Source organism: Monodon monoceros, unplaced genomic scaffold (assembly GCF_005190385.1).
Source record: "Monodon monoceros isolate NGI ecotype Baffin Bay Population unplaced genomic scaffold, NGI_Narwhal_1 Super_Scaffold_18, whole genome shotgun sequence".
NCBI lineage: Eukaryota > Metazoa > Chordata > Mammalia > Artiodactyla > Monodontidae > Monodon > Monodon monoceros.
The window spans coordinates 106,139,571-106,164,634 of record NW_021703774.1 but is presented as its reverse complement, the minus strand read 5'-3'; the positions used below and the strand labels follow the sequence as shown (position 1 = coordinate 106,164,634).

The window sequence follows — 25,064 nt, the reverse complement described above, 5'->3', positions numbered from 1 at the left end:
ACTTAACAGGCATACCACAAAGAAGAATATCCAATTGGCCAATAAAATATTTGAAAGGTGCTCAATCTCTTTAAGAATCAGACTACAAATTAAAAATCATAATAAAATAACACAGCCATCAAACTGACAAAAACTCAGAAACTCTGACCAAGTCAAGTATTGGAGAGGATGCGACAACAGGTACACTTAAACACTACTGTGAGTATAAACTGGTATCACCACTTTGGAAAATGTTTTGGTAACGTATAGTCAAATTGAAGATATGCATACGCCACAACAAAGCAATTCAGCTTCTAGGTATAAACCCCAGAAAAACATATGTATAAGCAAACCACAATTCCTAAACAGAAGTGTTCACTGTTTCTAAAATTAGAAAACCCAGAGTCCATTTATTACAGAAAATCCAGAAATAAGAATGGTTCAGGAAAGGGCATAAGCTGGTGGCAGGAACTTTTGAGAAGCTGGTAATGTTCTAATTTTAGACCTAGGTGGTAGTTACATGGATGTTTACTGCATAATTATTCATTAAATTGTGTATTTCTGGACCTCCCTGATGGCGCAGTGGTTAAGAATCCACCTGCCAATGCAGGGGACACAGGTTCGAGCCCTGGTCTGGGAAGATCCCACATGCTGCAGAGCAATTAAGCCTGTGCGCCACAACTACTGAACTTGCTCTCTAGAGCTCGTGAGCCACAACTACTGAGCCCGTGCACCACAACTACCGAAGCCCATGTGCCTAGAGCCTGTGCTCCGCAACAAGAGATGCCACCACAATGTGAAGCCCATGCACCGCAATGAAGATCAGCCCCTGCTCGCCGCAACTAGAGAAAGCCCACGTGCAGCAATGAAGATCCAATGTAACCAAAAAAAAAAAAAAAAGTGTATTTCTATTTTATGCTTTTATATATGCATGTCATATTTCACAAAAAAAATTTTAAAAAGTAATTAATCTTTTAAGTAGAATTTAATTATGTCTAATTAAGCTTGAGGGAAAAAAAGACTTGGTGCATGGTAATTTTTCTTTCAGATGTGGGTAATGTCATGTCTGTACCAAAAACACCAATAAAATAAACTGTTTAAAAGGTACTAAAATCCTGCAACTCCAATACCAAAATGGTATTGAAAAATGAACATAATTCCATGATGTGATTTAATAATATTATTTTAGAACAATAGCAGTTGCAAAATACTTCAAATATGTAAGTTTTTAATTTTGCATAGTGCATAAGGAATGAAAAAGGGATGAAAGTATGAAAATTAAGTATATTAAAACAGCAAGTCCTGTTAGCTCTTCCTTCAAAATTCAAGTGTAATCACTTCCCAATAATTCTAACAGCATCCTCTCTGACTAGAACCACAACAGCAGCCTTATAACTGGTCTCTCAGCTTCCAATCTTCCACTCTTGCCTACTCAAGTCCACTTTCCAGAGAGCAGCAAGAGTGATCTTTCAAAAAGCAAACAGGCTCAATGTCCACCCATGGCTTCCATTTTTACTTCGAATACATTAGGAGCCCTCACTAGTTTCTTTAACCTCACATTCTACATGCTCCTCACTCAACTACGCTTGTCACCTTGCCCCTCTTTTAACTCCTCAAACACCCTAACTTCATCCCTGACTTTTTTTTTTTTTTTTGCGGTACGCAGGCCTCTCACTGCTGTGGCCTCTCCCGTCGCGGAGCACAGGCTCTGGACGTGCAGGCCCAGCGGCCATGGCTCACGGGCCCAGCCGCTCCACGGCACGTGGGATCCTCCAGGACCGGGGCATGAACCCGTGTCCCCTGCATCGGCAGGCGGACTCCCAACCACTGCGCCACCAGGGAAGCCCCTGACTCATTCTTTACTTTTGCTTTTGTCTCTACCTGGAAAGTCTTTCTCCAAACCTTCACATGACTGCCTCTTTCTCATCATTCAGACTGCTGCTTAAATGTCATCTTTCAGAGAAGCCTTTCCTGACTGCTGTACGGAAAATAGTACCCTTATAACACCCTCCTCCCCCAGCAAACAAACACCATTTTCATTTTCTTTAATTTCCTGTGTCCTATCTACCAGATGCACTTAACATTACCTGAAATTATATTTGTTCCTCTACTCATCTCCTGTCTCTCCTGCTACAATACAAGCTCCATGAGGAGAAGGACTTTGTTTTGGTCACTGCTGTATCCCTAGTAACTTAATATATTTGATGAGTGAAAAAAAAAAAAGAATCTAATTCATTAGAAGAAATTCTAACTGGAAGGGAGTAGAAGAAATACTTACATGTTTATTGCTTATTGGTCTTTTTAAGAAAGCATCTCTAGAAATATGGTCTGCTGTTCTTGCCACATCTTCCAAAAATCGATAATCTACAAATATCGAAATAGAAAAATAAACAAATGATATATGCCAATGGCCAGGAAGCATCAATCGGCTATGCAGAAGATGGCTTACCACTTAGGAGATTCATTTCAGAAAACTGTTGCATTGAAACATATGCAGTTTTATCTCGAACTCCATTACATGTCAGTTCTGCTTTGTGTTTCTTTACACAGGGCAAACTGAAGAGACAAAAGAGGAGGTACTTTTACACTTTGAGGTAAAAAGGATACAGGCAGAGATAACAGGGTAGGAAATGACATACATACCTGCAGGAATAGCGCATACAGCGTGGACATCTGTACTTTGCTTCTTCTGTACCACAAGTTTCACATCTACAAAAGCCCACATGAAACTTGATAAGTTATCAAATATTAATTTTACATGTTTATTTATAAACTTTTAATGCTGAGTCAATTACTATCACAATCAATTTCCAGACATGTAATCATAGTGAATAAAGTAGATGCAAGTAACTCTTATGAAATACTTGATAGCTGTCAAACATCATTAGAAAATTCTCCTCTAGGAAATGACAACTACATTTACAATGTTTTTAATGATACGTAATTCAAGAAAACACGTATTCAATTAAAAAAAATCATCTCACTTTGACTTCCTTTCCTACTATAATCTGAGAATGAGATCATTCGATATTTTAACTTGTAACTATTGACACTGTTAACAATTGTGTGCGTGCACATACCCAGAAGTCCAATCCATGAGCTATGTTTATTTATCTCAAAGGCAGACACACCAGAAAAAGATATAAGACCCAGGCAAATTTAGAGAGTAGCAGTTGCATCTTTCTTTCTCAACTCCTCACCCAACCTAGAATGGGCGTCAAAATAATCTAGAAATGCTATTATCCAGCATCTGTCTTCAACTGTTCTTTTAGGATCTTGGGATACTGACAATCAAACTACAGCTACTTCTGTTTTACTGTGTTCGAGACAGCGATAATCCCAAGAAACTGACTACTCTTATTTCCTATGCTGCCTCATTATCACACTGTAAGGAAATTAAATCAAAAGCAATAAATATTCATAGTACCCATAGAGAAACTAGACGGTTGGGTGAGTTCAAGTGTATTTTGTCTAATTTTAACTTACTCCACTTTACCCTTGTTGGTTTTATTAGACTTTTCCTCACACCTATTCTCTCTCAAAAGAATACTGAGCCAAGAGCATATTAAGTCAAGCCAATTCAAGGGCTTTCTGGTCCCAAGAATTTTCACTTCCTAACTTGGCCACTGGACACTAGTACCAACCTCACATATTTTCACTGAATTTATTGTCATCTGACAAAACCCTCCCTTCCCAATCGCCCTTCCCCCCATCATTCAGGCTCCAGGGACCCAAACTGGCACTTATTTATCATTATTCCACACCCTTCTGGTAGTGTAATTTCTTTCAGTCTAGACAACAAAGAATTCCATAGCTTTATTCCCCCAATGGAATTCTCCTTGCCCTACCTTGACATGGCCAGTTTCCGCTTGGAGCCCACTGGGGGATTTATCTGAGGCTCTTCTTTCACCTTTGTATCATCCATCACTTCTTCTTTAGGGAAATATTTCTCTTCTTTTACACACACTTCATCCATTATTTCCTCCTTCTTTACGTTCTGATCAAGAAACATCTCCTCCCCTTTAATCTTCAAGCTATCTTTCTTCTCTTCCTTCATTTCTAGCCAGTCCATCACTTCTTCCTTCACCTTCACTTTCTCTTCCTTTAGCTCTGGTTCTTCCACCTTCTCTTCTTTTAGCATCAAACTACTATCCGTCTCCTGCTTCACCTCCAACGTGCCTGGTTTTTCCTCTTTCACCTCAGGCCCATCCTCCACCTCCTGCTTTACCCACTGGTCATTCCGCATACCTTCTTCCATTTCTGACCAGTCCATTACTTCTTGCTTCACAACTGCTAGGTCCACTCGCATCTTCTCTGCCCTTGGTCCATTTCCTTCTTCCCCTTCCCCTGTCTTCCCCATTCCGGTCGGTCCATTCCCCGCCTCTCCACTGCCGGCCTCCTCGGTCCCTACTGCGCCCCTGGCTCTCTCTCCGTCTGACTCGAGACTTAGCCGCGCCCCTTCAGCTCCACTCTGGAGACCTCCTCCCGACGTCTCCCCATTTTCAGCAGCAAACTCCATCAGCTCAAGATCCTTGACCTCCGTTGCCACTCTGTCCTTCAATATGGCTGGTCCACGCCAACAGGAATGAATTTCTGGCTACAACACCGACAGCGGCCCACGTGTGGATCAGAGAAGTAGCAAGCAGAAAACGCCGGCCCGGCGCGTCTATCCAAACAGTCGTAAAGCAACGCTTCCGCACATTGCCGCTTCACGACTCGTGGAGCTCTTTACGGCTTGCTGCAGTCCGGCACAGATCCTACGGGTTCCGCGTGAGGCCACGCCCACTGTCATCCCGCCTTCGGGGCGGGGTTTCGCCAAACCCCTCCCTTGGGGAGGCCGCGCCCTATGCACGTGGCCACACGCTTCCGCTTAAAGAGAGCGTCTCCGCGCCGTGGGGGGGGAGAAGCGGGACCCTCACAGCTTTGTATTTGGAAGACCACCCTAATCTGTTCTGAACTTGCATGAAAATGGAAGAAACACCTGATATTACGCCTCTCCATGCTTCAGTTTCTTCAGCAGTACTCCAGAGACGATGGTATTACAAATCTTTTGGTTTATTTTGATGATTAAGTGTAATCATGCATGGAAATAAGCTAGCAGTGATGAAACTCAACATATGGTCGCTGTTATTATTGGGAATCCTGATAGGTTTCAGGTAGGAAAGAGGGCATGAACTTTAATTCTTTCACTTCTTTGTCCGTAACAGCCGGCATCAGCCAGTTCCCCATTTACAGCATCTTACAGGATTCTAAGAGAGAGAATATATATATATATAGAGAGAGAGAGAGAGAGAGAGAGAGAGAGAGAGAGAGAGAGGGAGAGATGTTAAAGAACCAAATAAATGCAGAGATACAACAGTCAAGGATTATATATATATATGTATATATATATATATATATATATCTCACATATTTAAAGACTGGGCCAAAAATTCAACCCCCAGGACTAGAACATCTTAAAAAAAACCCAAAACACAGAAAACAAAAACTAGCCTGGCATCCATTTCAGTTACTTTTGAAAATTAATATTACATACTGAGCATTAGGCATTTTCACCTAATCTTTACATAATGTCTGTGAGATTCATATTTTTCTCTCTGCATAAGGAGACTTCAAAGAAATGGATTTTTAGCTGTGGGCTGCTTTGTGCCAATCCCTCAAATCCTGTTATGGTTTGCAGGGCATTTAACTGTCATCACTCATTCACATGTTCATCAGGGAATGGGAATTTTGAATGGGTGAGCAGAATGAGGAAATTTTGAAACCTTAGTTGGGGCTCCACTGATACTGTAGCACTGGAAGGAGCATTGAAGTAAGTTGGGAAAGTTTCGTAAAATTTTTTTTATGGGTTACGAGGAAGAGGCTTGCAAAGGAGTCATATGGACAGTGTTTTGTCAATATACTTAGAGGTGCCAGCTACCCATGGAGTCAAAAAGAGCCTGACTGGTAACCCTGTTACCGACCAGGATTCTTGGACTCCTTAATCAATAGAGATTGATAAGAGGCCAGATAAGAAAATCAGGCAAGAGTTTATTGGGACTAGTGCTGCAGCACAAGGGAGCGAAAACAAATAACAGGTGCCTTTGTTGGCTCGTGGGGTGGGGCAGGAGGGAGCTGGTTCCTTTACATGCGGTGAGGATAGGGGTGGGTCAGGGGTCCACCTGAGGGGTGGCTTAGGTGGTCTGCCTATCTCCTTGGTGGTGCTGTGTGCAGGGTGCAAGTGCAGTACCCTGCTTTTGCTGCAGACTCCTGAGAAGTGGCAGTTGGGTTTTTGGTCTTTTTGTATCTTGTTGTTTTTAATTTGCCCCACCTGCACCTGCACACAGTTATTTTTAGTCCCTTATAGTTTCTTTGTATTCTGTTACTCTTTGTCCAGGTGCAAGCACTGCAGCAAAGGGGCCCAGGTCCCACCTGTCTCAGATTTGCAGGCCAGATTACATGTTTATACTAGGAATAGGGGCTAAATGACAGAAAGAATCCATGTGGCCTTGCTAAAGACGACATTTGGGGCATGAGAACAAGAGGAAGTGTTTATTCCCATGAGAATAACGGATGTCTATTTAAAATCACAGAGGAAGTTGTGAAACTACAAATCAGACACCAGAAGCAAAGACGCTTTGGGGTATTTTGGATATTTGTCATTTTCCTACATTTGTTCTTGTAATCTGTGTGTTTTTTTCACAGTCACTGGAGGGAATATCGTTAAACCAGTAAGGATTCTTGAGAGTATCGCAGCTAGTCACTTAACTAAGTTAAACAATCAGCACTTTAGGACTGTAGTTTTGATGGAGGTATCAGAGGTTGTGATGTTGTTAAATGGCAGTTTTGAAGGAAAAGGGGAATTTGAGTGGTCCTGCCGGAGAGAACTTTGGGTTGTTGGAGTATAGAGCAAGGGTATTGCCTGCAGGGACAGACATGGCAGGGACGGGGGGATGAAGTTATTTGTGGGGCTATCGTTGAATTCCTATCCAGTTCCTCAAACCCCTTTCCCTCCCTTTTCTACCTCAATGGAGTAGAGGGACAAGCCCAGCTCCTGCAGTATAGGATTGAACCTTCATGCCATCCTCTATCATCTCTGTCTCCCAGCCCTGCACCAGGCATCCATGGTGCAGCTCTCCTACTCACTTTGGGAGCTGGCCCTTTGCCGAAATCATAGTTAAGTTCAATTTAACAGCTAGAAAGCTGGGGATACTTTCTAGGAAAGCATCTAAGCTAAGACTGAAATACCATGAGAGAGTGTATATTACGGACGGTTAAAACCATTTTGGTGGCTCAGCAGGCAGTGTGTAATCAGGTGGCTGGTTGACTATAGGGTAAAGATTAGGAGGGCCTTTCCTGACCACTTAATGGACAGGGAAGAAAGTGAAGACCCAGAGAAATAAAATGATTTGCTCAAGATTACATGGCTATTAGTGGCAGTACTCGAACAAAATTCATGATCTGGTCAAAGCCTTTGTTCGCACCTGAGCCTGGTTAAAATAAAGGCTGGAAAGTGGAAGTGCAGCTGGGCCCACACAAGAAGCAGGAACCAGAAAGCCTGGAAGCCTGAATTTTATCTTGTGGGCATGTGTTGTGATGGGTTGCATGTTGGGTTACTGAGAAACAGATGCTGATAGGAGTTATTAGGGTTCAATGCCTGTGAAAGGAAGGAGGAGGAAACAGGATAGGTCAAAGAGAGAATTTAAGATGTGATGCAGGTCTGACGAATCCGGGTAGCTCTGGAGAAAGCGTTTTCTTTCGAGTGTCCTGCATCAGGCGGAACCGCTCCATGCTTTATATCTGACCCCACTCAGTCACCTGATGCAGGCTGCCCCAGAAAGGGCGTGATCTTGGGCAGTAGGCTTCTCTGCAGCTGGAGCTGACAGCTGGAGGCTGATGACTGCACTTCTTGTGGCTCGTATCAAGTTCTTCGAAGGGGGATCTCGGCGGCACCTCTCCATGGCTACCACAGTGTGAATGTGTGTTTGCCTCGGTGGCCACAGGGCCTTTTGTCTGAATCCGCTTCGTTCTTCTTTCTTTAAGGCCAGTTGTCTCTCTTTTCCATGTACCTTGTTAAGAAATACAGCCACTCCACAACCCCCGGGTTTATATATTCTCAGTGTGTGTAGTCATGGAGACTCACTATTGTCCAATTCCAAATGTCTGGGGAAGAGTCTGATTGGATAAGCAAAGTAAAGGGGGTAGGATCTCTTAGTGTAAACATGATGGTGGAGTTGTCAGGGAAGACCAGTTTGATCTGGGCAGTGTTCTCTGATGACAATGGGAAAAGTACTGGGTTTAAGTCTCCAAGCTATGTGCTACTAGCTACTAGTAGCCACTAGTTGTGTGACCACGCCACGTCTAATTTGGTTTCTTCATCTGTAAAATGGAGATAGTTATACCTATTTAACAGAGCTGTTTTGAGAATTAAATGAGAAAATGTATGTGAGCTTTTAAACAGTAAAGCATTTTATAATTATAAGTATTATTTTCCTCATTCTACTAGTAATTTTGAAAGCTTCACTGGTGACAGCTTCCTTGTTTTCTCTTTCAGACTGTGGAGGACAAAGCTGAGATAATCACATTCCCCAGTTCTCGGCACATTCTCACCATGTGCAACAATCCTTTCTTTAATGTTTTCGTCATTTGTCCATCTCCACTCTCATTACCCCCCCCTCACTCTCATGCATTTGATATGGTTCCTTACGTAAACACGTCTTTGTGAAATACATAGTGTTGTTTTATTGTGTGTTATTTGTAACAGCTTCCTTGAGGTATAATTCACATAAAAATACACCTATTAAAAAGATACACCTATTATAAACTTACCTAACTTTAAATTTATGGAGCTGTGCAACCATCACAACAGTCCAGTTTTAGAACATTTCCATCTTCGCCCCAAATTCCATTGTTTCCATTTGCAGTCAATCTCTGTTCCCAGGCAACCATTGATCTGTTTGCTTTCTCTATAGATTTGCCTTTCTTGGAAGTGTCATATGAAATCATACAATATGTGGTCTTTTGAGTTTGGCTTCTTTCATTTAGCATAAAGTTTTTGAAGCTTACCCATGTTTTAGCATGTATTGGTAGTTTGTTCCCTTTTTATTTCTGCATAATATTCCATTGTATAGATATATCACATTTTGTTCATTCCTTTACTAGCTGATGGACATTTGGATTGCTTCCAGGTTTGGTATTATGAATAATTCTGCTTCCACATTCACATATAAGTCTTTATGTATACATATATTTTCATTTCCCTTGAGTAGATAGGTACCTGGGAGTGGAATTTCTGGGCCATGTAGAAAGTTTATGTTTAATTTTTTAAGAAATAGTCAAACTGTTTCCCAAAATAGCTATTCCATTTTACATTCCCACTGGCAAAGTATTAGGGTTCCAGTTTCTCTACATTTCTTGCCCAAATTTGGTATGGTCAGTCTTTTTGATAATGGGTATATAGTGGTATCTCATTGTGAATTTAATTTGCATTTTCTTAATGACTAGTAATGATGTTGAGTATCTTTTCATGTGCTTACTGGTCATCGTATGTGAAATGTTTATTCAAACCTTTTGCCTATTTTTTCTTATGTTATCTTTTACTTTTTAAGTTTAAAAAATTTAATACAATTTTACAAGGTTATTTTCCATTTAGTTATTACACAGTATTGGCTGTATTCCCTGTGTTGGTATGATACATCCTTGAGCCTGCCTTACAACAAATAATTTGTACCTCGCACTCCCCAGCTCTTATATTGCCCCTCCTGCCCCCCCCCCACCCAAGTGGCTACCAGTAGCTTGTTCTCTATATCTGTGAGTCTTCTTTTGTGTTATGTAATAGCAGCGGGGCAAGCGCAGAGCTATTAGCCCACGACCGTTAGCACTTGGCGGTTAGAGGTCCCGCTCTGCCAGCAGTCTGCATGCAGTGTTCCTCGGGGCAGAGAGTGCCGTGAGAGGCGCATCTCGGCCTTCTCCCTGGGGCCCTCCAGGCCCCCTGGCCTTGGGCTGGCGGGTGAGCTGGGGAGCCGGGGACAGGCTGAGGGCTGTGTCCTGCAGGACTCCAGAGCCCTCACCACAGCCACCCACTGGCCGGACCCAGGCCTTGAAGTAGCAGCGACCCTCTCCCCCATCCCCACCTCTGTGACCTAACGGTGGCAGGCGTGACCATGGGTCGCAGTCCGGGAAATCCGGCACCCGTTTGGGTGGCCTGAGGAACCTGAGGGCCAGTTGAGTCCTGGGCACTTTGCTCCCTCACTGGTGATGGCTGGGCAGGGTCTGGGACTTGGCCCTGAGGGCGCCACCAACTGAGATCTGCCTCCTCAGCTGCATCTGGGCACTGGTGGGAGGACCCAGCCTGGGTACTGGATGAAGGCTCCTGGGCAGGGTAACCAGACCGCAAAGGGACCCCTTCCTTTTAGACGGGGCTTGGACCTCGGAGGTCAAAAGTTGAACCTTGGGTCCTTGCCCTTTCTCGTCAGACAGAGAATAACCTCTGTTTCAGTGGAGGTTTACAGAACATCATGACCTATGACCTGACCTCAAAAACGAAGGATCTGACACCAAGAAGTTTGCAACAACTAACCACGCCCCTCCCTCACCTTTCCTATAAAAGGCTTTGCTAGAAGCTTTTGGGGAGTTTGGGGTTTTTAAGGCCTGAGCCACCTGTCTCCTTGCATGGCCCTGCTTTCTCTGCTCCAGACTCCAACATTTTGATATTGTTTGGCTTCACTGTGTGTTGGGCACATGGACTTGGATTGAGTAATAACAGTTATATTCACTAGTTTGTTGTATTTTATAGATTCCACATATAAGTGATATCATGCATTATCTGTCTTATTTCACTTAGCATAATGCCCTCCAAGTTCATCCATGTTCCTGCAAATGGCAAAATTTCGTTCTTTTTTATGGCTGAGTAGTATTCCATTGTAAAGACATACCGCCTCCTCTTTACCTGTTCATCTGTTGATGGACCCTTAGGTTGCTTCCATATCTTGGCAATTGTAAATAATGCTGCTATGAACATTGGGGTGCATGTGTCCTTTCAAATTAGTGTTTTTGTTTTCTTCAGATATATACCCAGGAGTGGAATTGCTGGGTCATATAGTACTTCTATTTTTAGTTTTTTGAGAAACCTCCATACTGTTTTCCACAGTGACTGTGTGAATTCATATTCCCACCAACAGTGTACATAGGTTTGTTTGTTTTTTGTTGTTTTTGAATTGCTTAGTTTTAATTGAATGAATTCAGAATTGGGAGACTTTTTCCAAAAAATATGTGAAACTTACACCTAAAATTCAAGGCTTTTTAGAGCCTTAGAGTTATGGTTTTTCTTTTCTCATTCTCAATGAGTCCCTCTCTCTCTCTCTCTCTCTTTTTTTCTGTCTCTCTGATTCTGGATTTTTTACATAATCATTTATGCATAAAGTTTTGAGCCAGGAGAAGGTAAAAAACATTGTGGAATTCTTGGAGGTCCTTAGAATGCTATGGGTTGCTAGAGTTCAAAGTAGTTGTCTCTACTGAAATGGACAAAGTGAGACTAATTCTTTTGGCTTATCAGGAGGGTATGCATGGATTAAGTGTGATCATAGTATAGTAAAACTGTTTATTTTTAGATACATCTAAATGAATATTAGCCTTCTGAGTAGTCAACTAGAGATTGCATATACTTATTTTTCTTGATGCTGTTGTTTAAAAATAGGTTTTATAACTTTTTTCTTAGATTTATCTTCTGGAATAGTTTGAATCAAGGTAAAGCTTGTTTCACATATTGTTTTTGATATTTTTTTAACATTTTTATTTTATATTGGAGTAGAGTTGATTTACAATGTTGTGTCACTTTTAGGTGTACAGCAAAATGATTCAGTTATACATATATGTATAATTCTCTTTTTCAGATTCTTTTCCCATATATATTATTATTTTTTTTTTTTGCTTTACACGGGCCTCTCACTGTTGTGGCCTCTCCCGTTGTGGAGCACAGGCTCCGGACGCGCAGGCTCAGCGGCCATGGCTCACGGGCCCAGCTGCTCCGCGGCATGTGGGATCTTCCCGGCCCGGGGCACGAACTCGTGTCCCCTGCATCGGCAGGCGGACTCTCAACCACTACGCCACCAGGGAAGCCCCCATATATATTATTAAAGAATATTGAGTAGAGTTCCCTGTGCTATACAGTAGGTCCTTGTTGAGTATGTATTTCATATATAGTAGTGTGTATATGTTAATCCCAAACTCTTAATTTATCCCTCCCCCCACCTTTCCCCTTTGGTAAACATGTTTGTTTTCTGTGTCTGTGAGTCTGCTTCTGTTGTGTAATTAAGTTATTTTGTATCTTTTTTTTTAAGATTCTACATATAAGTGCTATTATATGATATTTGTCTTTCTCTGTCTGACTTGCATAACTGTAATAATCTCTAGGTCCATCCATATTGCTGCAAATGGCATTATTTCATTCTTTTTTATGTCTGAGTAATATTCCATTGTATATATGTACCACATCTTCTTTATGCATTCCTCTGTCAATGGACACTCAGGTTGTTTCCATGTCTTGGCTATTATAAATAGTGCTGCAATGAATATTGGGGTGCATATATTTTTTCGAAGCATGATTTTCTCCAGATGTATGCCCAGAAGTGGGATTGCTGGATCATATGGCAACTGTGTTTTTAGTTTTTGAAGGAACCTCCATACTGTTCTCCATAGTGGCTGTACCAATTTACATTTCCACCAACAGTGTAGGAGGGTTCCCTTTTCTCCACAGCCTGTCCAGCTTTTATTGCTTGTAGACTTTTTGATGATGACCATTCTGACTGGTGTGAGATGATACCTCATTGTAGTTTTGATTTGCATTTCTCTAATAAGTAGTGATGTTGAGCATCTTTTCATGTGCTTTCTGGCCATCAGTATGTCTTCTTTGGGCAAATATCTATTTAGATCTTTCACCCTATTTAGATCTTTCACCCATTTTTTGTTTTTTTGATATTGAGCTGCATGAGCTATTTGTATATTTTGGAGATTAATCTCTTGTCAGTTGCTTCATTTGTAAGTATTTTCTCCCATTCCATGGGTTGTCTTTTTGTTCTGTTTATAATTTCCATTGCTGTGCAAAAGGTTTTAAGTTTAATTAGGTCCCATTGGTTTATTTTTGTTTTTATTTTCATTACTCTAAGAGGTAAATCCAAAAAGATATTGGTGCAATTTATGTCAGAGTGTTCTGTCTATGTTTTCCTCTAAGAGATTTATAGTATCTGGCCTTACACTTAGGTCTTTAATCCATTTTGAGTTTATGTTTGTGTATGGTGTTAAAGAATGTTCTAATTTCTTTCTTTTACATGTAGCTGTCCAGTTTTCCCAGTGCCACTTATTGAAGAGACTGTCTTTTCTCCATTGTATAGTCTTGCCTCCTTTGTTGTAGATTAATTGACCATAGGTACATGAGTTTATTTCTGGGCTTTCTATTCTGTTCCTTTGATCTATAAGTCTGTTTTTGTGCCAGTACCATACTGTCTTGAATACTGTAGCTTTATAGTATAGTCTGAAGTCAGGGAACCTGATTCCTCCAGCTCCATTTTTCTTTCTCAAGATTGCTTTGGCTATTTGGGCTCTTTTGTGTTTCCATACAAATTTTAAGATATTTTCTTTAGATCTGCATAAAATGCCATTGGTAATCTGATAGGGATTGCATTGAATCTGTAGATTGCCTTGGGTAGCATAGTCATTTTGACAATATGAATTATTCCAATCCAGGATCATGGTATACCTTTCCATCTGTTTGTGTAATCTTCGATTTCTTTCATCAGTATCTGAGTACAGGTCTTTTGCTTCCTTAGGTAGGTTTATTCCTAGGTACTTTATTCTTTTTGATGTGATGGTATAAGGGATTGTTTCCTTAATTTCTCTTTCTGATCTTTTGTCGTTAGTTATAGAAATGTAACAGATTTCTGTGTATTAATTTTGTATCCTGCAGCTTTACCAAATTCATTGATGAGCTCTAGTAGTTTTCTGGTGGCATCTTTAGGATTTTCTATGTGTAGTATCATGTCATCTACAAACAGTGACTGTTTTACTTGTTTTCCAATTTGGATTCCCTTTGTTTCTTTTTCTTCTCTGATTGCCATGGTTAGGACTTCCAAAACCATGTTGAATAAAAGTGGCAAGCGTGGCATCCTTGTCTTGCTCCTGATCTGAGAGGAAATGCTTTCATTTTTTCACCATTATGTTAGCTGTAGGTTTGTCATATATGGCCTTTATTATGTTGTTGGTATGTTCCCTCTGTGCCCACTTCCTGGAGAGTTTTTATCATAAATGGGTATTGAATTTTGTCAAAAGCTTTTTCTGCATCTATTGAGATGATCATATGTTTTTTATTCTTTAGTTTGTTGATGTGGTGTGTCATACTATTTAATGTGCAGTTGTTGAAAAATCCTTGAATGCCTGGGATAAATGCCACTTGATCATGGTGTATGATTGTTTTAACGTATTGTTGGATTCAGTTTTCTAGTATTTTGTTGAGGATTTTTGTGTTGTGTTCATCAGTGATATTAGCCTGTAATTTTGTGTGTGTGTTTGGTATCTTTGGTGTTGGTATCAGGGTGATGGTGGCCTCATAGAATGAGTTTGGAGTGTTCCTTCCTCTGCAATTTTTGGGAATATTTTTAGAAGGATATGTTAATTCTTCTCTAAAAGTTTGATAGAATTCGCCTGTGAAGCCATCTGGTCCTGGACTTTTGTTTGTTGGAAGTTTTCAAATCATAGTTTCAATTTCAGTATTTGTGATTGGTCTGTTCATATTTTCTATTTTTTTCCTGTTTCAGTCTTGGGAGATTGTACCTTTCTAAAAATTTGTCCTTTTCTTCTAGGTTGTCCATTTTATTGGCATATAGTTGCTTGTAGTAGTCTCTTATGATCCTCTGTATTTCTGTGGTGCCTGTTGTAACTTCTCTTTTTTCATTTCTAAGTTTATTGATTTGAGACCTCTCCCTTTTTTTCCTTGGTGAGTCTGGCTAAAGGTTTAAGAATTTTTTTTAATCTTTTCGGAGAACCAGCTTTTAGTTTCATTGATCTTTTCTGTTGTTTTCTTCATCTCTATTTCATTTATTTCTGCTCTGATCTTTATGATTTCTTTCCTTCTACTAACTTTGGAATTTTTGTTCTTTTTTTCTCTAGTTCCTTTAGGTGTAAGGTTAGGTTGTTTACTTGAGATTTTTCTTGTTCCCTGAGGTAAGACTGTATTGCTATAAATATCCCTCTTAGAACTGCTTTTGCTGCGTCCCATAGGTTTTGGATCGTTGTATTTTCATTTTCATTTGTCTCTAGATACTTTTTGATTTCCGCTTTGATATCTTCAGTATTCCATTGGTTCTTTAGCAGCATATTGTTTAGCCTCCACGTGTTTGTTTTTTATGGTCTTTTCTTTGTAGTTGATTTCTAATCTCATAGCATTGTGGTCGGAAAAGATGCTTGATAAGATTTCAGTTTTCTTAAATTTACTGAAAATTGCTTTATGACCAAGCATGTGATCTATCCTGGAGAATGTTTCATCTGCACTTGAAAAGAGTGTGTGCTCTGCTGCTTTTGCATGGAATGCTATATAAGTAATAATTTAGTCCATCTCGTCTAATGTGTCACTTAAGGCCTGTGTTTCCTTATTGATTCTTTGGATCATTTGACCATTGATATAAGTGAGGTGTTGAAGTCCCCCACTATTATTTTGTTACTGTCGATTTCTCCTTTTATGGCTGTTAGCATTTGCCTTATATATTGAGGTGTTCCTATGTTGGGTGCATATATATTTACAATTATTACATTTTCTTCTTGAATCGATCCCTTGATCATTATGTAGTGTTATCTTTGTTAATTATAACAGTCTTTATTTTAGAGTTATTTTGTCTGATATGAGTATTGCTACCCCAGCTTTCTTTTGATTTCCATTTGCATAGAATGCCTTTTTTCATCCCCTCACTTTGAGTTTGTGTGTGTCCCTCGATCTGAAGTGGGTCTCTTGTAGATAGCGTATATATGGGTCTTTGTTTTTGTATCCATTTAGCCAGTGTGTCTTTTGGTTGGAGTGTTTATTCCATTTATATTTCAGGTAATTACCAATATGTATGTTCTTATTGCCATTTTGTTAATTGTTTTGGATTTGTTTCTGTAGATCTTTTTCTTCCCTTCCTCTTTTGTTCTCTTCTCTTCTTTGGTGACGCTGTTTAGTGTTGTGTTTGGATTCCTATTTCTTTTTTGTGTGTATATCTATTGTAGATTTTTGGTTTGTGGTTACCGTGAGGTTTTGATATAGCAGTCCATATATATATACAAGACTGTTCCAAAGTTGCTGGTCTCTTAATTTCCAAATGTATCCCTAGTATCCTGCATTTGTACTTTCCTCTTCTCACGATTGCTCGTTTTGATATCATACTTGTTTGTGGATGATTTCCTACCTTTACTGTATGTTTGCCTTTATTAGTGAGCTTTCCCATTTGTAATTTTCTTGTTTCTAGTTGTGGCCTTTTCTTTTCTGCCTAGAGAAGTTCCTTTAGCATTTGTTGTAAAGATGGTTTGGTGGTGCTGAATTCTCTTAGCTTTTGCTTGTCTGTACAGCTTTTGCTTTCTCTTTCAAATCTGAATGAGAGCCTTGCTGGGTAGAGTATTCTTAGTTGTAAGTATTTCCCTTTTTTCACTTTAAATATATCATGCCACTCCCTTCTGGCCTGCAGAGTTTCTGGTGAAAAATCAGCTGATAACGTTATGGGGACTCCCTTGTATGTTATTTGTTGCTTTTCCCTTGTTGCTTTTAATATTTTCTCTGTTTTCAATTCTTGTCTATTTGATTAATATATGTCTCGGTGTCTTCCTCCTCGGGTTTATCCTGTATGGGACTTCCTGTGCTTCCTGGACTTGGGTGACTGTTTCCTTTCCCATGTTAGGGAATTTTTCAGCTATTATCTCTTCACATATTTTCTCAGGCTCTTCCTCTCTCTCTTCCCTTTCTGAGACCCCTATAATGCAAATGTTGGTGCATTTAATGTTGTCCCAGAGGTCTCTTAAACTGTCCTCATTTCTTTTCATTCTTTTTTCTTTATTCTCTTCTGCAGCAGTGATTTCCACCATTCCGTCTTCCAGGTCATTTATAAATTCTTCTGCCTCAGATATTTTGCTATTGATTCCTTCTAGTGTATTTTTTATTTTAGTTATTGTACTGTTCAACTCTGTTTATTCTTTAAATCTTCTAGGTCTTTGGTAAACATTTCTTATATTTTGGTCTATGCGTCCATTCTTTTTCAGAGATTTGGATCATCTTTACTGTCATTACTGTGAATTCTTTTTCTGGTAGATTGCCTATCTCCCCTTCACTTTGTTGTTTTTCTGGGGTTTTATCTTGTTCCTTCATCTGGAGCATATTCCTCTGACGTCTCATTTTGTCTAACTTTCTGTGTTTGTAGCCTCCATTCTGCAGGCTGCAGGATTCTGCTTCCTCTTGCTTCTGGTGTCTACCCCGTCATGGGTGAGGCTGGTCTAGAGGCTTGAGCAAGCTTACTGGTAGGAAGGACTGGTACCTGCCCACTGGTGGGTGGAGCTGGGTCTTATCCCACCTGTAGGCTCTAGGCTCAGGAAGACTTTAGGCAACCTGTCTGCTGATGGGTGGGACTGTGTTCCCGCCCTGTTGGTGGTTTGGCCTGAGGCATCCCAGCATTGGAGCCTACGGGCTATTGTGTGGGGCCAGGTCTTGGTGTCAAAATTGCAGCCTCCAGGAGAGCACACACCTATGAATAATCCCTGGTACCTTCGCCACCAGTGTCCCTGTGCCCACAGTGAACCACAGCTACCCCCCTGCCTCTCCAGGAGACCCTCCAATACCAGCAGGTAGGTCTGGCCTAAGCTCCTATGAAGTTACTGCTTTTTTGCTGTGTCCTGATGCACATGAGACCTTGATGCGTGCCTTCTAAGGGTGGAGTTCCTGTTTCCCCTAGTCCTGTGGAGTTCCTGTGATCAAGTCCCGCTGGCCTTTAAAGCCAAATGCTCTGGGGGCTTCTCCTCCTGATGCCTGACCCCCAGACAGGGGAGCCTGATGTGGAGCTCAGAACTCTCACTCCTGTGGGAGAACCTCTGCAATATAATTATTTTCCAGTGTTGGGGTCGCCTACCTGGCAAGTTTGGGATTTGATTGTATCATGAATGTGCCCCTCCTACCATCTTGTTGTGGCTTCTTCTCTGTCTTTGGATGTAGAATATCTTTTTTGGTAGGTTCCTGTCTTTTTTGTCGATGGTTGTTCAGCAGTTATTCGTGATTTTGGTGTTTTCGTGACAGGAGGTGAACTCAAGTCCTTCTGCTCAGCCATCTTGTCTTGCCATTTATCTATTTCTGTTCTTTTTGATGATATCCATTCTGACAGGTATGAGATGATACATCTCACTGTGGTTTTGATTTGTATTTCCCTGATGGTTAGTGATGTTGAGCATCTTTTCACGTGTTTGTTGGCCATCTGCATTTTCTCTTTGGAAAAATGTCTTTTCAGTTCTTTCGCCCACTTTTATGTTTGTTTCTCTTTCTTTTAATTTTATTTTATTGAAGTATAGTTAATTTACAACGTTGTGTTAGTTTCAGGTGTACAACAAAGTGATTCAGTTATACATAAAATTCATACACTGTTTTTCAGCTTCTTCGTTATAGGTTATTACAAGATACTGAGTGTAGTTTCCTGTGCTATACAGTAGTATTTCTTATTTATTTTATGTGTAGTACTGTGTATATATTAATTCCAAACTCCTAATTTATATCTTCCCTTACCTGCTATCCCCTTTGGTAACCATAAGTTTGTTTTCTATGTCTGTGAGTCTGTTTCTGTTTTGTAAATAAGTTAATTTATATCTTTTTTTAGATTCCACACATTAGTGATATCATATGATATTTGTCTTTCTCTGTGTGACTTACGTCACTTAATATGATAATTTCTAGGTCCATCCATGTTATTGCAAATGGCATTATTTCATTCTTTTTTATGGCTGAGTAATAGTCCATTGTATATATGTACCACATCTTCCTTATGCATTCCTCTGTTGATGGACATTCAGGTTGCTTCTGTGTCTTGGCTATTGTAAATACAGTAAGTCCCCTACGTGTGAGCGAGTTCCATTCCAAGAGCACCTACGTAAGTCCTGTTTGTTTGTAAGTCCAACAAAGTTAGCCTAGGTACCGAACTAATACAATCACCTCTATAGTATTGTACTGTAATAGGTTTATAATAGTTTTCACACAAATAATACATAAAAAAACCCCAAAATAAACATTTTTAACCTTACAGTACAGTACCTTGAAAAGCACAGTATTATAGTACAACAGCTGGTATACAGGGGCTGGCATCAAGTGAAGGCAAGAAGAGTTACTGACTAGAGAAGGTAGAGGAGGTGGGAGGTGGTAGAGCTGAAGGATCATCAGCAATAGGAGAAGGAGGGAAAGCTGCATTTTCACTCACAGGCACAGGTTCTGGTTCCTTGCCAGATTCAATTCTATCTACCCTCTTGAAAAAATGATCCAGTGATGTCTGCGTAGTAGCTCTTATTTTCTTGTCATAGATGACACAGTAGCACTGGACTGTATTCTGGACGGCTGCTGCAACCTTCGTGTACGTTCTGGACGGCTGCTGCAACCTTCGTGTACGTTCTACGTTTGGGTCCTGTGCCTCAAAAACTAATAGTGCCTCCTCAGATAAAGAAAATCCTGTTGCCACTTCCTGCATTGTGAATGCCTTCAGTTACTTCTTCTTCCTCTTGTCTCTCTTCGTCATATTTCTGGACCTCCAATTCCTGGTGCTTCTTAGCAGTACCAGCTACATCACTGCTGCTTTTATGCTTGCTTCTGGACATCCTGGGCTTGAAATAAAGATACTGTACTATACCCTGTACAGTACTGTACGGTAAAGTACACGAAAGCACAACCACTTGTAGAGGATGCACACACATGATGATGTACGCCAGACACTTGAACTAACTTATGTAAATTAGTTCATGATTGGACATGTGAACACACATTTGCATCTTTGATGGCCATTCTGACTGGTGTGAGGTGATACGTTATTGTAGTTTTGATTTTCATTTCTCTAATAATTAGTGGTGTTGAGCATCTTTTCATGTGTCTATTACCCATCTGTATGTCTCTTTGGAGAAATGTCTATTTAGGTCTTCTACCCATTTTTTGGTTTTTTTTTTTATATTGAGCTGTATGAGCTGTTTGTATATTTTGGAGATTAATTCTTTGTCAGTCATATCTTGAGAAAGAAGAACAGAGCTTGAGGAATCATGCTTCCTGACTTCAGACTATCCTGTGAACTTACAGTAATCAAACTACTGTGGTACTGGCATGAAAACAGACACATAGATCAATGGAACAGGATAGAGAACCCAGAAATAAACCCATGCACTTATATGGTCAATTAATCTACAACAAAGGAAGCAAGACTATACAATGGAGAAAAGACAGTCTCTTCAATAAATGGTACTGGGGAAACTGGACAGCTACATGTAAAAGAAAGAAATCAGAACATTCTCTAACACCATGCACAAAAATAAACTCAAAATGGATTAAAGACCTAAACATAAGGCCAGATACTATAAAACTCCTAGAGAAAAACATAGGCAGAACACTCTTGACATGAATTGCAGCAATATTTTTTTTGATCTGTCTCCTAAAGTAAAGGAAATAAAAGCTAAAATAAAAAAATGGGACCTAGTTAAAATTAAAAGCTTTTGCACAGCAAAGGAAACCACTGACAAAATGAAGACAATCTTTTGCCTATTTTTGTTATTTGTCTTTTTATTATCAAATTGTAGTAGTTCTTCATATATTATGGATAAAAGTCTTTGTTTTATAGTTACCAAGGTGTTCCCCAATAATCTCCAGCTCTGTCATTCATACCGATGTGTAGAACCTTTCCAAATTGTCCCAGGATGGGTCTGTATTACCAATTGTGTGCAGCAGAAGTAATATGTTGCTCCTGAGGTTAGGTTTGAAAAAAGGCTGTGGTTTCTGTCTCAGGCAATTGCTCTCTTACTCTGTTTCCTAGATCACTCACTCTGGGGGAGATAAGCTGCCATGTTGTGAGTAGCCCTACAGGGAGGCCCATGTGTCAGGGAACTGAAGTCTCTGACTGTTCTGGGCTGAATTATGTTCTTCCCAAATTCAAATGTTGAAGCCCTAACCCCTAGGACCTCAAAATGCGGCTGTTTGGAGATAGGGCCTTTAAAGAGGTGATTAAATTAAAATGAGGCCGTTCAGGTGGGCCCTAATCCAATTCTTTTAAGAAAAGGAAATTTAGACACAAAAGGAGACATCAGGGATGTGGGCACACAGAGAAAAGCCATGCGAAGACACAGCAAGAAGGTCATCTACAACCCAAAGAGGCCTCAGAAGGAACAAAACCTGCTGACACTGTGATCTTGGACTTCTAGCCTCCAGAACTTTTGGAAAATAAGTTTGTGTTATTTAAGCCACTCAATTTGTGCTATTTTGTTATAGTAGCCCTATCAGACTAATACACTGGGTAACAAACAGCAAGGAACTGAGGCTTGATAACAGCCATGTGAGTGAGCTTGGAAGCAAATTCTCTAGTCCTAATCGAGTCTTGACATGACTGCAGCTCCGACTGACAGCTGCACTCAGATTCCTCAGATTCAAAAATTGTGTGAGATAATAAATATTTGTTGTTTTAAACTACTAACTTTTGGGCCAATTGCTGCACAGCAGTAGATAATTAATGACAAATCCTTGTATGGTTTGCAAATATTTTCCCCCAGACTTATTTTTAATTTTCCTAATTGTGTCTTTTAAAGAGCAAAAGTTTTACATTTCAGTGAAGTTCACTTCATCAATTTTTAAAATGAATTGTGCTTTTTGTGTCACACTAATAAATTTTTGCCTAGACCAAAGTCCCAAAGATATTTTCATATATTTTCTAGAAGCTTTATAGGTTTAGTTCATACATTTAGGTCTGTGATCCATTTTGAGTTGTTCTTTAATATATACTACAAAGTAATGGTTTGAGTTCTTTTTTGCATATGGATATGTTATTGTTCTACCATCATTTGTTAAAATTATTATTCTTCGCTTTTGAATTGCCTTGACATTTTGTAAAAAATCAAGTAACCATAAACGTAAGAATTTATTTCTGGAATTTCTACCCTATTTCATTGAACTATAGGTCTATCTTTGTACCAATACCACACTCTCTTGATTATCATTACTTTATATTAAGTTCTAAAATCAGATAATTAAGTCCTTCTAATTTTACAAAAATGTGTTAGCTATTCTAGGTCATTTGCATATCCATATAAATTTTAGGATCAGTTTACCAATTTCTACAAAAGACCTTGTTAGGATTTTGACAAGGATTGTATAGAATTGATAGATTTATTGGTAGAAAACTGGCACCTTAATGGTAGTGTGTTTTACAGTCCATGAAAATGTCATGTCACTCATTTACTTAGATTGTCTTTAATTTCACTTAACAATGCTTTGTAGTTTTCATTGTAAAAGTTTGCATGTCGTGCTATATATATTTCTAAGTATTTTATTCTTTTTGAAGTGATTTTGAAAGGGATTATTTAATTTAATTTTTGGATTTTTCATTGCTAGCTTATAGAAATACAGTTGATTTTTCTATATGTTGATTTTGTATCCTGCAACCTTTCTAAATTCATTTATTTTATTACACGTTATATATTATATATATATATATATATGTCTGATTCAATTAGCTAGTATTTTGTTCCTACGTTTTTATGAATGTTAATGAAGGATATTTGCTCTCTTTTCTTATAATGTTGTCAGGTTTTATCAGGGTTCTCTCCAAATCCTTTAACTTTTTTTTTTTTATCCTTTAACTTTTATGTTTCTCATCTCTTCATTGCTTCTAGATACATTCTGGGAGAGATCCCCAACTAATTTCTATCTTACTGATTTGTTATCTGATGGTGTCTAGTCGGTCAGCCAACTCATCCACTGAGTTCATTTCAATCACCATATTTTTCATAACCAGTATCTCCAGCTTATTATTGCTTCATATTGCTAATATTCTCCCTTATCTCTTTGGTGGCATTTCTTTTACTCACTTAAAATTTCTCAATTTTTTTGGGTCCATTAATTCTACTCCTCTAGCACAAATTGTCTAGTTTTCTAAAAAAATTTCTTTTGTGGAGTTATACTCCTCAGATGCTGTAATATTTTCCTCTGTGATCTCTTATTCCCTTGGGAGTGTCAGCAACTTCAGCTGTAATTCATACTTGAGAGGGAGGATCAAAAGCCTGAGACTAGGATTGTGATTCTTCTTGTGATTTTTTTTTTTTTTCAGAGGGTTCGCTAAAGGGGAGCATGGATGAACCTCAGAGTGAAAAGCCTCTTGTGTTACAGTCTGGGTTCTGCTAGTTCCATTTTGCCCTTTCAGGAAGAGAACATGCCTGTAGGTTATTTCCCAGTTCCCCTGCATTTGCCATCCCTTTTCCAAGAGCTGCTGTATCCTCTGCTACTTCCTAGACCCCAGGGTGGAAGGAAGTAAAGGAGAGAACTGTTGCAAGCCAACCTGTATGCATAGTTATCAGCTTCCCCATGTTACTCTGCCTCCTTGGGCAGGTGCTGGGCTGGACCTGCTGTTTTCATGTCCACCTCGAGTTGGCGTGGGCTGTGATCCACCCAGGGTAATGTGGTTAGAAGAAGGCACAGTCAGGGAGCCCATCTCTCCATTCTACTCCTTACCTCATCAGTGGTCCATCTATGACCCCAGGCTTTCCTTTTCCCACCACAATGGTACCCAACTCCCTTTCTTCTCCCAGGGGTTTGTCAGTGTTTCTGAGTTAGTCTCTAAGATCCATCATTATCCTGTCACTTACATGACATCTTCAGGGTTAGACCTGGGGACTCCAGGAGGTAGTAGTATTGTTAGTTTGCTATCTTTTCAGGAACTGAATTCTACAGATTGAACTTTTAAGAAGCAGTGATGGCAATGAATTTCTGAAATTACTTCAAGGGTGTCTCAAATTCTGAAACATCTTTCCTACTGGGCTTCTCATGACATTGCTCAAATTTTCCGAGGGTGCAAGATGTTTCATTATATTCACAAAGGTTTTGTTATATTCCCAACTTTGAGGCAATGCAGTAATTCCCATATGCTGGTCCATGGACTGTTACATCACCATCACTTGGTGTACTTGATCAGAACCAGATTTCTGGGTCTCTTCCTAGAGACCAATCAAAATGGAGAGAGCTTAATAAAAATGGAGAGAACTATTGGGAAATCTTTTTAACAAATGTCTTTGTGTATACTTCTGATGTATAATCAGTTTTGGAAACCACTTGGGGAAGGCATTACAACTGCACTGTCCACTGTCCACTGTCACCACTGACCACAGTGGCTGTTAAGCACTTGATGTGTGGTGATCCAAATAGATATGTACTGTAAATGTAAAATACTTACACTGGATTACAAAGATTAGTACAAAATTTAATAACATTTTTATATTGAGTACATGTTGAAATAGTATTTTAGATACAGTGGGTTATGTATAATACATTATTAAAATTTTCACCTGTTTCATTTTACTTTTTAAAATGTAGGTACTATAAAATTTTAAATTACTTATGTGACTCATGTTAAATTTCCATTGGACAATGCTACACTAGAAGATATTATTAAAATTTAAATTCTAATTAGATGGGCCTAAAATAATGTGAATAATCAAGAATTAGCTAAGCAGGCTAGTTAACTTATTAATTTGTTAATGCGGTCAAAAAATATTTGTTTCTTCAATTCACTTTCCAAACTGCTGCCTGAGCATCTTTGCAAATCACACGTCTGATAATGTCAGTCAGCTCCTTAAAATCCTTCAATGCCTAATGTTGCTCTAAGGACAAAAGAACTAAATCCTTGTTATGACCTTGCAAAGATCCCTCATATTCTGGCCCATTTCTTCTCAGCCTCATCTCTAATTACTCATCCTCTGGATGGCCAGTAAGCACTGCTTTCCTAGGGGAGCCTTCCTTAGCCACTCCTCCTCCCTCCTGCTCCAGCCTAGGTAGGAATGTGTGTGTGTGTGTGTGTGTGTGTGTGTGTGTGTGTGTGTGTGTGTGT

General features: G+C 39.6%; 1 protein-coding gene and 1 long non-coding RNA gene across 4 annotated transcripts in view; one reads left to right on the top strand and one right to left on the bottom strand.

Moving 5' to 3' along the window:
* Positions 1-4,671, bottom strand: part of ZNHIT6 (zinc finger HIT-type containing 6) — a 54,414-nt gene extending 49,743 nt beyond the window's left edge. Inside the window, exons 1-4 of the mRNA XM_029230253.1 lie at positions 3,828-4,671; positions 2,623-2,688; positions 2,429-2,535; positions 2,258-2,343 (exon numbers count right to left, since the gene is read on the bottom strand). Of these exons, the coding sequence (XP_029086086.1) occupies positions 2,258-2,343; positions 2,429-2,535; positions 2,623-2,688; positions 3,828-4,498 (930 nt within the window). The 5' untranslated portion in view covers positions 4,499-4,671. The remainder of the gene's footprint in view (positions 1-2,257; positions 2,344-2,428; positions 2,536-2,622; positions 2,689-3,827) is intronic.
* A 189-nt stretch (positions 4,672-4,860) lies between these two features.
* Positions 4,861-25,064, top strand: part of LOC114898376 — an 81,092-nt gene continuing 60,888 nt past the window's right edge. For all 3 annotated transcript variants that reach the window (XR_003794346.1, XR_003794345.1, XR_003794344.1), the window contains exon 1: positions 4,861-5,015. This is a non-coding gene — a long non-coding RNA (uncharacterized LOC114898376). The remainder of the gene's footprint in view (positions 5,016-25,064) is intronic.